Source organism: Equus asinus, chromosome 13 (assembly GCF_041296235.1).
Source record: "Equus asinus isolate D_3611 breed Donkey chromosome 13, EquAss-T2T_v2, whole genome shotgun sequence".
NCBI lineage: Eukaryota > Metazoa > Chordata > Mammalia > Perissodactyla > Equidae > Equus > Equus asinus.
In genome coordinates, this window is record NC_091802.1 from 50,489,482 (window position 1) to 50,502,133 (window position 12,652).

Here is a 12,652-nt window from a genome sequence, read left to right on the forward strand (position 1 = left end):
GATTTTATTTATATTCCCATCTGAATTATACGAGAATTCATATTCCTACATCCACTGCAATGCTGGATATTGCCATTCTTTCTGCCTATCTGAAGAGGGTATATGGTTTTTCACTGCTTTTTGAGTCCATATTCTCATGCTTTCCAGAAAAGTTAAACACATTCTCATTTGGATTCTTCTTTTGGTGAATTATCATTCTGTACTATCTGCACTCTTTCCTATTTGACTTTCAAAACTAATGTATTTATAGGAGTTCTTTATTTACTCTGGATATTCTTTTTTTTCCATCTTCTCTCTTTCAGACACCTTTCTGTAGACATTTGCTAGCTATTTAACATTTTTCATCTTAACTTTATCGTTTCTTTTACTATGCTGAAGTTTTAATTTTGTTATAATAAAATGTTACAATTTTTACTGTATGATTATGTGTGTATGTGTGTCCTGTTTTAGAAATACTTTGCTATTTCAACCCTATTTTAGAAGACAAAATACATTCTTCCACATTTTCTTCTAACAGTTCTGAAGTTTTATTTGTCATATTTCTTTAATCCACCTCCAGTCTTTTTGTGTGTAAGGCACAAGGCAGGGATCTGTTTTCCTTCTGCATTTGTCAAGCTATCACAACACCATTTACTTAATAGTTTTCTTTTCTCATGGATTTTTGGTGCTTCCTTCTCATTTTCAGGCTTTGTATTCTTAGTATGAGTCTCTTTATGTATCCTTTCCACACTGTCTTAATTATAGAGCTTTATAAGAAGTCTTGATAAATGATTCCTTTACCCCTTTCTTTAAAAATTATCCTGGCTGCTCTGGGACTTTGCCCTCTGTGGTTGATGATGTTAGCTCTTCAATAAAAAGCATTTCTTTTAAGTTTATTGTTGTTATTTTCCCCTTTTCTTTCCCAAGCACATACCTACTTTCCATTTCATAGTCTATTTGTAGTCAAGTGTGGCTGTGAAACTCTGATCTTGACAGGGGAATGTGAGCAGAAGTGATATGAGCCAAAAAAACAAGGCGTTTAAGAACTGGGTTTGCCCAACGGATCTTCTTTCCCCAGATACCAAAGGTGATGACAGAGCCAACAGATGGGTGGGTTTGGTTCTCTAACTCACCACTGAAGGAAAGGTATTCATTGACCAGGCATAGCCACCTGGGATTCTTTTGCAAAGAAGAATAATCTTCTCTTCGTGTGAGCCATTACACTCTTTTGAGTTGATTTGTCATTGCAGCCTAACATGTCCTAATACACCTTTCCACATCTTCCAGATCTTAACATCTTAGAAACATTTTGACAAGAAACATCTTGGAAAGCTTTCAGTGAAGACTCATCTTATTCCATTAGTGTTTAATCCTTACATTTTGGACATTTCTTTCATAACTATACGTCAGTCTATCAAAGTCTAACATTATTTACTATCTCTATTATCTTGGTTTACAAGAAAGAAACTTTAATATACCTTAACTCTCTGTGGAATTTCTAACCTCCATCATCCTTGTGATTGCTGTATGGAATTTTAGTTTCATCTCCTCTGCTTGTAATACACAAGAGTAGATGTTTTATTACAATCATGAGTTGATTAGATGCACGAATGGATGTCATCAGTTACCATGAAAAGGCTATGATATGCTTGAGGAGATGCAAAGAGTCTGCCCCTGAAACTGAGTATCTGGATAGGCTTTAGCTGTATTAGAAAACCATGACTTGTTGACCTGTCTTCTTTAGCTTTCTGTCATTGATCATGTGGGAGAATCAAAATAGTGTGGATTATAAAATTAGTGGTTATAATCTGAGTTGGGCAAACATACCAAAGAAAAGTGGGTTGAGCATGTTTGGGTAGGAAAAACTGGAGTTGGGAGAAATGGTATTTACTATTTTGGAGCTTAGCTAGTAGCAAGATTGGGGATGCAGATAGATTAGAATATGAGCCAGACTAGGTGTATATCCTCCTGCATAATCTTCCCTGATGAGACTCCTTGTTGCAATAGGCACCATCCCCAGCCACTGTATATTGTGCACTTAGACAATATTACTCAAGGCATGGTCGGTTTCTGGCCAGTGAATAAATAGTAAAGAAAGTGAGAGTATGCTTTAGAAACTTTTGTAGCAACCTCACAGTACATGTTTTTGTATTTTAAAAAAGTATTAGTCTTCAGATTAAAAGTAAAATGGTCCTTCACCATGGATAGTTTGAGAGATACTGCTGTATAATGTCCTGGGAGGATAAGATTTGTCCAGATGTTGATAACCTGTTGGGTTGTGGTGGAGCTGGTTAAAATAGGGACATAGGGATTACTGGGAAAGGGGTTGCTGACAGTAGACTGCAGGACTTGTCGTGGAGACTCTTGGCATTTGGCAGGTTCAGTCATCCTGCCCGGAGATAAAGCAACCACTGTAATTTCCAAGAATGGGATACAAATTGCTACTTCTGATTTTTTATTGTTTGTGTATGTGTGTATGCATACGCATGTATGGGTTGTTAGCTTTGCTTTTGACCAATTGGCTATAGATCAGAGGTTCCCACGACCCCCTACATCCTTGGTTTTGATTAATTTGCTAGAACATCTCACATAACTCAGAGAAACATTTTTCTTACCAGACCACTGGTTTATTATAAAAGGATATAATTCAGGAGCAGCTAGATAGAAGACATGCCTAGGGCAAGATATATGGGAAGGGATTCAAAAGGGATTTTATGCCCTCTCCGAGAACGTCATTCTCCCCAAGTCTCCATGTGTTCACCAGTCCAGAAGCTCTCTGGACCCCATCCTTTTGGGGTTTTATGTCTTCACATAGACATGATTGATTAAATCATTGGCCATTTTCTCTTGATTCAACCTCTAGCCTCTCTCCCTTCTCCGGAAGTCAGGAAGTTGAACTGAAAGTTCTAACCCTTTAATCACATGGTTGGGTCTTCTGGCAACTGGCCTCCTTCCTGAGGCACTGGTCCAAAAGTCACCTCATTAACGTAACAAAAGACATCTTTATTAATTAGGGAATTCCGAGGGTTCTAAGAGCTCTGTGTCAGAAATGTGGACAAAGACTAAATTTATATTTCTTATTATAAATCATAACATCACCAACAGAAACCCCAAAAAATAAGCTTTTTTTTCTCCCAGAAAGAGAAGCTTTAGTGTGTAACCAAATATCACATCTTTCCATAGCCTCAATCAACAAATCTCGCACAAATATGATTTTCTGTGCCTCATCTGTAAACTGTGGGAACTTAAGTGCTCACAAAAGGTGTTAACTGCGTAAGAAAATAAATTTCTTAATCTGAATTACCAAAAATAAAAAAACATTATTTTAAAAGGAACATTAGTTTTCTGGAAAGCATGCTGGGGACATCACCTGTATACATGGATCAAGACTTTTAGACAAAAAGCCTTTAGAGTTTTCATTGTGCATCAGTCTTGCTTTATAAATGAGTTCATTACACCGCCCCTCATGCTTACTTTCCATTTTCATTCCCTGATTCGTGTATGTTTTTTAGCTCCTATCTGAATAAAAAGCAGCAACATAGACATGTATTAAGAATTTTGTAGTTTGCTTCTAACTTAATCTAACTGTAAAGATTCTGGTTTTTCTCCTATCATGCTGGTGATAACGTCAGAAGAAAACTTTTACTATTCACCATGAATGCAAAACTGTTTACTACAAACTATTCTGAACAGCAAAGGATGTGGATTTGAAATAATACCACTGTAAAGAAAAATACCATATATTACTCAATCTGATTCAACACATTATACTCAAGGAGTGAAAAACACAGGAAAGCATTATTCATTTAAAAATATAAGTCTGAGAGCAAGGCAGAGACAAAAACATTTTTCTAAATGGTATTGGTGAAAAAATATCAAAGTTAGAGAAAGTATATCCAAAATGCCTGCAGATTGTTATGCAATAAAAGATGCAAAAAATACATCTATATGTATTTCTGCAACTCAGACTTGTAAATGTATTCACAAGATTTACTTAAGTTCCTCATGATCAATCCATTAGCAAATTTCTGAGTTATTCACGCACTCATTTTTTGTCTTAACATGATAAAATAGTTGCAAACTTTTTAAAATTACTAACCCAGCCCTTATTTTCTGTGGAATATAAATCAACAGCTACTCATAAACATTAAATTATTATTTTTAAAAATAATTTCTCCAGAGATGTCTGGCATTTAGCATATGGGAATCTTATTTGTAGTTGTGTGATACAAACAAAACAGAAAAGAAAAATAAACCCAAACTTAAATTTTGGGAAAGTAACCTAGAAACTCAGTTTATCCCTGGGTCTCATTATTTTTGGGAAAACCTGTTCACATTTCTTCCTGGTCCCTGCTTTATGATTGAACTGTTTGCCTGCTTTGAAAATTTCCATTAAGACTGCTTTCAGGGAGGAGATCGTGATGGCATTTCTTTTGGCCTGAGAACACTGAATTATGTGATTGCTCTTGAACAAGTTGCTTTTTTATTGACATCCATCCAGTTCCCGTGGCAGAGAAGTGTCGGTTCTAATTGTTTGGCTGTCTGTATCATATTATAAAGAAGTATCTCACAGAGGGAAGCTAATATTTGTAAATGTTCTCTTCTATGCCTCAGCAGGAAGTGGCTGATTACAAAAAGTCAAACACTATCTTTACACAGTAAAAAAATAAAGAGCTTAGTCAGAGAAAAGCCTTTCCTCTCTACTCCAGGGTTCTGGACTTTCTGGATGAGTTGACTCGGGTCATCTAATCAGGTTTTGAACATTTTAAAAAGCAAATTCTTGATTCGTCTCCACTTCCTGTATCACATCTTCTTTCCCCATTTTTTGTATCTCAGGAAGTAGCACCACCTTCCTTTTACTCAAGGTATAAAATATGTATGAGAAATCTCCTTCTCTCTCCTTCCCTCCCTCCTCCAATAGCCCCCTCACAACCAATCCATCAGCACATCTTACTCATCAACTTTAGTTCCAAAGTGTATTCCAATCTATTCTCTGTCTCCATATCCATTGCACCCACCCTACTCCAAGCCTCTATCATCTCTCAATTGGTATTACTATGTATTGAGCATCTTTTCATGTTCTTATTATTGGCTGTTTGTACAGCTTCTTTGGGGAAATGCTTATTTAGATCCTTTTTAATCTGGATGCCTTTTGTTTTCTATCCTTGTCTAATCACTCTGGCTAGAATCTCCAGAACAATGTTGAATAGAAGCAGTAAGAGTAGACATATTTATCTTTTTCCTGATCTTAGAGGAAAGCATTCAGTCTTTCACCACAAGTATGATCTTAGCTGTGGGTTTTTCATAGACACAGTTTATCAGGTTGAGGAAGCTCTCTTCTATTTCCAGCTTCATGAGCATTTTTATCACGAAAGGTTGTTGTATTTTGTCAAATGCTTTTTCTGGGTCAATTGAGATGATCATGTGGTTTTTATTTTTTATTTTATGGATACTGTGTATTACTTTGATTGATTTTTGGATATTAAGCCAAACTTGCATTCCTGGGATAGATCCCACTTAGCCATGGTGTATAATGTTTTTCATTTGTTACTGGATTATGTTTGATAGAATTTTGTTGAGGATTTTTGCATCTATATTTATAGGAGACATTGGTTGTAGTTTTCTTGTCCTGTGATGTCTTTGCTTTTGGTATCAGGGTAATACTGGCCTCATAGAATGAGTTGGGAAACATTCCCTCCACTTCTTGTTTTGGAAGAGTTTAGTATTAAACTCTTAATTGAAGAATTAATATTGAATAATTGGTATTGATTCTTATTTAAATATATGGTAGCATTTACCAGCGAAGTCATTTGGGCCTGAGTTTTTAATTTTCTTTTTTGAGGACGATTAGCCCTGAGCTAACATCTGTGGCCAATCTTCCTCTTTGCTGAGGAAGACTGGCCCTGAGCTAACATCTGTGCCCATCTTCCTCTACTTTATATGTGGGACGCCTGCCACAGCATGGCTTGACAAGTGGTGCATAGGTCTGTACCCAGGATGCAAGCTGGCAAATCCCAGGCGACCAAAGCAGAACCTTCAAACTTAACTGCCGCACCACCAGGCCAGCCCTATGGGCCTGAGATTTTTTTTTAAATTACTATTTCAATTTCTTTACTTGTTACAGTTCTATTCAAATTTTCTACTTCTTCTTCAGTCAGTTTTGCTAATTTGTGACTTTCTATGAATTTTCCCATTTCATCTAAGTTCTCTGATTTGTACGCATACAGATGTTCGTAATATTCCCTTATACAGTCATGTGCCACATAATGACATTTTGGTCAAGAACAGACCACATATTCAATGGTGGTCTCATTAGATTAGTACTCTATAACCTAGGCGTGTAGTGGGCTATAACATCTAGATCTGTGTAAGTACACTCTGCGATGTTCACACAACAACAAAATGATCTAAGATACATTACTTTTTTTCCTGAGGAAGATTACCCCTGAGCTAACATCTGTGCCAATCTTCCTCCACTTTATATGTGGGTCACTGTCACATCATGGCTGATGAGTGGTGTAGGTCCACACCCAGGATCCAAACCCACAAACCCAGGCCACTGAAGCAGAGTGCAGCAAACTTAACCACTACAACATGGGGCCAGCCCCAAGGCACGTTTTTTAGAATGTATCCCCCTTGTTAAGTGATACATGATCATAGTCATTTTATTTCTGTAACGAAATAGCAATATCCCTCCTGCCTCCTTCTGTAAAAAACTACTACCTACCTCTCAGACAACAATACCACCTCCACATTTGCTGGTGCTCCTGCAGAATTTCCCAAGATGACTATAGTCCCATGGTATAGTGACAGGTGGAGAAATGTACAAAAGTAACCTTCGCCTCATTATAATGCTAAGATCACTGCCCCAGTAGAAGCTTAAGCCTTGTTAGTGTAATATGTGTTGCATGTGAAAGCATGTTTTCAAACTACACCTGTGCAAGCTTATACTCACCTCTACATGTGATGACAAACCTTCCCTTCTGAATATTCCTTCCCTACCCCAAATAAAGGTACCACTTTCCCTTTGCTTGGGGAGCCACAGCTTTGTGAAATTATTCTCTGTGGTCTCCTTTACTTGCTGCACGCTGCAAATAAAATTATACTTTGTGTGACAACTACTTCTGGTGAAGACTTAGATTTCAACTCACCAAGGAGCAGACCCACTTTGGCCTGTAACACCTCTATAAGTAACATTGTTAAGAAGACCCACTTTGGTCCTTTATAAGTAATATTATTGAGAAAAATGAGAACATAAGTTTCAAAAGCATTTTGCACCATATCTCACATAAGGTATATTAATGCTATAAACTATTATCTTAAAAAATTGTCACAAGCTTAAAGAGAGGCAGAGTATTTGGGGCTTCAAGGTGCTTCCTGTGGGAGGAGCTTCCAATTCACTGAGAGATCAACTTCTTCAACAAAGTCCTCCAGCTCCTGCTCCTTGGAGAGCTCCAAGAAAACCTGTAATGGGGGCAAGAAATAGAGGGGATGTCACCCTACTTCCTATAACTCCAAGTGAGTGCAAAGCATACACACACATTATATATTTATGTTCCAAGGGTGATATAAATCACTAAAACTGACCCACCTGCTCCAGAGTGGACTGTGAGAGGCTGTACTCCTCCAGGTTGAAGCTCTGTTTAACTGCGTAATGATAAACATGTCTTAGGAGTTCATAAATTTTTTATTCACAAGTTTATCAAGTCATGTACAAAAAGTAAATAGAAATCAATCTTAAATATAAAAGAGACTGTAGTAAATTTTCTGGGACTAAATGTGAGAAGGCATTTTCACCAGATAGTCTTGTACTAGGGTGGAAATACTCTCCCATGCTCTTAGAGTTTGGGAAGAGGCACCACAAAACTAAAAAACAATATAAAAGATTCCAGACCGCCTATGCAGAATATACTAAGAGATGGTTCCCTCTGTGCTGGACAACTACCATGTGTGCTTCTATATCCGCCCTCACTTTTCTCCATCCTGCTTTTTTCTCCAGAGGCTGACTTAAGAGGCTCCACCTGGTGGGTTCCACCAGTGGAAAACTCAGGAGGAGGGACAGAGGAGAGGGAAGATGAAGGCCTTTATTCTTTCACTTCTTCCCTGATATGAAGTGCATCCCTTGATTCAAGATCACTGCTTCTCTCAAGGTGGAAAATTCTAGATGACCCTGCTTCTAAGTTCCAATCACTGCTTCTTCTCTTAGTCCCTTTGGACCTAACAATGGTTAACACTTCTGCTGTTTCTAGCCTCAAGTAACTGCACTGTTACTTGCACCCTTGCAAATAGTCCTTTTATAAACCAAACTGCCTTGAATTATCTTATTTTGAGTTTACCATCTGTTGCCAATGTGGACTGTAACTGAGACCCCAAAGGTGCAGACACAGGAAGAAGAAAATAATGAATGGAAAGGTGAGACTGGAAAGCAAAGATTTCTTTTAGACAGTTATCACATTGCTGCAGCATTTCCTTTCTCCTCTCTATGGACAGAGGATGAGGTGGGATTGGCCTGCAATCTGGAGACAGGGGCATGAGGCCTTGACTCATGTCTGGAAACACATAAAGAAAAAGTGCAGTGGATGGCTGATGGCCCTGCACTCTCAGAATCTGGAGAAGCAAAGAATCTGTTTCTCATGGACTTCGAAGGGGGAGGTACCATAAGAGGATCACCTGGCAGGGTAAAGGGATTCCAAGAAGGGGCCCAGGGGCTATAAGGTGTTCACAAGAGACCAAGAGGAGGAGGCATCATTCCCCCACCAAGGGTGGAATGTCATCACAGGCTACAGATGGGAGGGGAGAGGGAGTCTTCAAGGAACTCACGAAAGCACCCATGAAAGAAAGGGCCAGCAATTGTCCATCTCTACATAGGAGGGCCTGACACAACAGTACAGCTCTATGATCAAATCAAGCTTTGTTACCATATTATCTCCTCTCCCATCCCCTTACTCTCCACCCTAGAGGGGCCTAAAACATCAGCTTTTGAGTAGATGAGGGAATAAGATAAGAAGAGAGATAAAACCGACCGTTCTACTTCCTAGCTTCAAGTCTTCAAATCTGAAGTAAATCTGACCCATAGGGAGTATGTAAGCCTTGAGTTTTGTTGGGATTTGCATCACCCAAAAGTGGTCTGATGGTCTGCAAGAATGAGTCTATGTGGCAAGACAAAGGGATAGTCATGGGGCATGCACTTTGCTTCTAAGCTACTGGGCCTAGGTCATGCAATAAATGTATTCCAGCTAAGAATGTAACTGTGTCCAACTTAACGTTTGGAGAAAAAAAAATGATAGCTTACATTTCCATATTTTGTACTTTGTGTAATCTTCACATAACAGGGCAGAAAACTGTGATAAAAAGTTGTGTTTTTTTCCCCCTAAATGAGAACTTCAGTTTTAATGAATTAAGCACAGCAGAAGGAGTTTGAGGTAGGAGGGAATATTTTTGAAAGCAGAAACATGAGAAGGCTTTTAAGAAAAGCCTATATTGTATTCCAGGGAGGTAGCTTTTCTGAACATCTCTCTCTCTCTCTGCTCCTAATTAGTTATAAAAGCCTTTTGCTTGTTCAAATCCCTCCCACTGGAATGATGCAAAATTGGTCACTAAGCCAAAATAGTCATTGTGGGACATAGTCCCATGGACCATAGAGTGAAGGTGACTGACAGAATGAGAAAGTGAAAAGAAAACCTCTCTAGGGTGATCCTAACCTTCTCTCAATTAGATTTCACACACTGGTGTGACAGGCAAAACTGAGTCCACAATAGATCAAGGCAGTATGCAAAGATCAAAATTCAAGACTCTAGAAAACAGTTATGACTTAGCTCACCTCAACAAAGAGGAACCTCCTTATCAGCATCTAATGCTATCAAATAGTACAGACAGACAAAACCAAATATATATCTCTCTGTTTGTATGAATTTGTGGATACTCTAGACCCAAATGCCAGTGGTCTCTTCCTTCTGGAGCCTATTCAGTCAGGGAAGTATTCCTCAACCTAGACACTAATAATGTTTTGGTCTGATCACTCTTTGTTCTGGCAGAGGGTTGACCTGTGCATTGTAGGATGTTTAGCATTGTCCCTGGCCTTGACCCAGTAAATATCAGTTGCACCCACCCTTCCAACCCCCTCTGCCCCACCGGTCATGACAACCAAAAATATCTGCAGGCATTGTCAAATCACCCCTGGCTGAGAAACACTGGAATAAATGTCTTAATAATCTATTTATAGTATAACATCACAATTATTTGTTCATGTACTTATTACACTGGTTTTGTGCAAGATTTGAATTGATCTGTTTCCTAGAGTCTTATCTCTACGCAGTCACTCTTACCTATCTCTAATTTGAAGAAAGCCTGTGATAAAGGTTGCACATCCTCAACAGGCAACTTATAGACCATCAGGGAGGAGTATCTATGAGGAAAAGAGAGTGAGGCTGAACTCCAGGTTTCCAGAGCATAACCACTGATGGATGTAAGTCTAAAAAGGAGCAATAATCTCATCAATAATTCACTTAAGTGTATGCATCTGTATAGCATTGGCTATAGCCACGATGTGAATGCTCTTTGATCAACAAGAAGTCAATTTACTAAAGCAGAACCATTTAGAAAGCTTTTATGAAAAGGCTCCATTTTACCCTAGGGAGGATGGGGGACAAAGGGGAGGAAACTGACAGCACCTACACCTCAGGAAGGGAAGAAGCAGGATTACTTATCCTTCTTTCTTAACGAGAAGAGAAGAACATTTAAGTAAAAAGAACTGGGTTCACCTCCTGGCTCCACCACTAGTTATCCGACATTATCTAACCCACCTGAGCCTTAAGTGCTATTACTGGTAATAATAAAAATGCTAAGAGACACTATTCACTGAGCTTGGAGTGATGCCTGGTACTGGGCACAGACAGGCTTTAGGCAGTTGATCTCATACAATGGGGATGGTTTTACCCTCTAGAATGGACCACTGAGATGATCTAGGTACATGCACACATTAGTGCCTGGCACATCATGGACCCCTGGGAATGTAATTCCCTTACAACAATCAGCTTCCAGATCAGCACTTTATTCTCTTGTTTCCCTCCTATGGGATTTCTCCGAATTGAGCCTTTCTCTAGTAATTAAAGTACTCATAATTACCAGAGTTAAAAAAAAATGAGAAGATAAAGCTTTTATTTCTCATTGCCATAATAGAAAAACAAAACAAAGACCAAGAGGAAAGTAAAAACCACCTGTGTTTACCTTTCCTGACGAGCAGCCTGAGGGAAGAGCCTCAGGATTTCACTGTGGAGGGGCTCCCCTTGCTCGGGGGTCTTCACCTTCATCTCCAGCAGGTAATCCTTGCCAAATTTGCTTTTCAGGTGTTGGATGGAACCGATACATCTGGAGGTGGGAGGAGGATAAAGTCAAGCAAGAAAAAGGAGAGAGAAATCTACTGCTGTGATTTTTGGCCTCTGGAGGCCAGGAGCAGGGCATGTAGAGCGGGAGCAGCCAGCTACTCCGGCTTCTCAGAGTGATAATCATGCGCAGGGCAATGTCCTTTGTGCAGGGCACACCTGGGGGCCAAGGGTGGGCTTGGACAGGCACCCACCTCAGCCTTCCGGACACCATGATGGCCACGCGGTCACACACAGCCTCAGCCTCTGCCATGTAATGGGTGGTCAGGAGGGCACCCCTTTCCGTGTTTCTAAAGGTGGCCCGGATCGCCTGCCTAAAGTTAGGCCAAGGGAAATGTTAACTCGGAGGAATGCTCAAGGTAAAATGAAAACAATTTTTAAAGACGTTTCTGTCGGCACATATAAAACAATTAGGGAATTCAGATTAGACAAAGAAAGATTACTGGAGAGACAACAGGCATGGAAATAATCAAACTATTAGGATGTCTAGTTCAGAGCACGGCGTGGGCTGAATGTAGAGGATGATACTGGGTACAAGGTTGTTTAGAAAAATGCTGAATTTCAAGAATATTTATGAGAAAGCAGTGGGAAAAAAGAAAATTAGGAGAACTTATTTAAAAGCATGATATAATGTACAAAATGTAAAAAGTAAAGTAACTAAAGAATATGTTGAAGACTTGCAATTTTTTTTCTTCCATAAGAATTGTGTGTTGGGTGGTTGCAGAAATTTAAAACTTAAAAATAGTTTGATTTGGTTGAATATAAAAATGGGTCGTGCACACCCAGAACATTTAAGATGAAAATGAAATTCTTAGAGCACATGTTAGGTTGTTAGAATTATCTTTTTCTCTTTAATAAAAACTGGCTGTGATATCACATCAGATTTTTTCCCTTAATGTCACTGTTCCTGATAATGTGGATGTCTCTCACTTTATAAGTAAACTACAGTTTTGAAGCTCAGCTGTTACAGGATTAATAAATCCATTTAGGGGTGCTGATGACATCTCCTCACCACATTTGCTGCTGCCCCTCAGGGTCCATCCCTGTGGATGGCTCGTCCAGAAGCACCACCGATGGGTTTCCCAGGATGCTCAGCATGAAGCACAGCTGCAATGAGAGGAACAGCACATGTGGCACCCATTTGCAGGGTGCGCAGAGTAACGCTGAGCCCCACCCCTACCTTCCTCTTCATTCCCTCAGATAAGGCCTTCACCCGGAGCTTCAGCTGGTCCTGCAGCTTGAGCGCATCCACTAACCTGAAGGAAACAGAGTGAGTCAATCCTGCACAGTGG

The 12,652-nt window shown here is 39.4% G+C and overlaps 1 protein-coding gene across 3 annotated transcripts in view; it reads right to left on the minus strand.

Annotated features, from left to right (window-relative positions):
• Nucleotides 1–4,120: 4,120 nt before the first annotated feature.
• The window catches only part of ABCA9 (ATP binding cassette subfamily A member 9), a 67,068-nt gene continuing 58,536 nt past the window's right edge, over nt 4,121–12,652 (minus strand). For 2 of the 3 annotated variants that reach the window (XM_014847674.3, XM_044745416.2), the window contains 7 exons: nt 12,541–12,616; nt 12,373–12,467; nt 11,555–11,674; nt 11,206–11,346; nt 10,305–10,384; nt 7,571–7,626; nt 4,121–7,443 (listed from right to left, as the gene is read on the minus strand). In XM_014847674.3, the coding sequence (XP_014703160.1) occupies nt 7,345–7,443; nt 7,571–7,626; nt 10,305–10,384; nt 11,206–11,346; nt 11,555–11,674; nt 12,373–12,467; nt 12,541–12,616 (667 nt within the window). In that variant the 3' untranslated portion in view covers nt 4,121–7,344. The remainder of the gene's footprint in view (nt 7,444–7,570; nt 7,627–10,304; nt 10,385–11,205; nt 11,347–11,554; nt 11,675–12,372; nt 12,468–12,540; nt 12,617–12,652) is intronic. The other variant, XR_006512542.2, reaches the window with a different exon arrangement.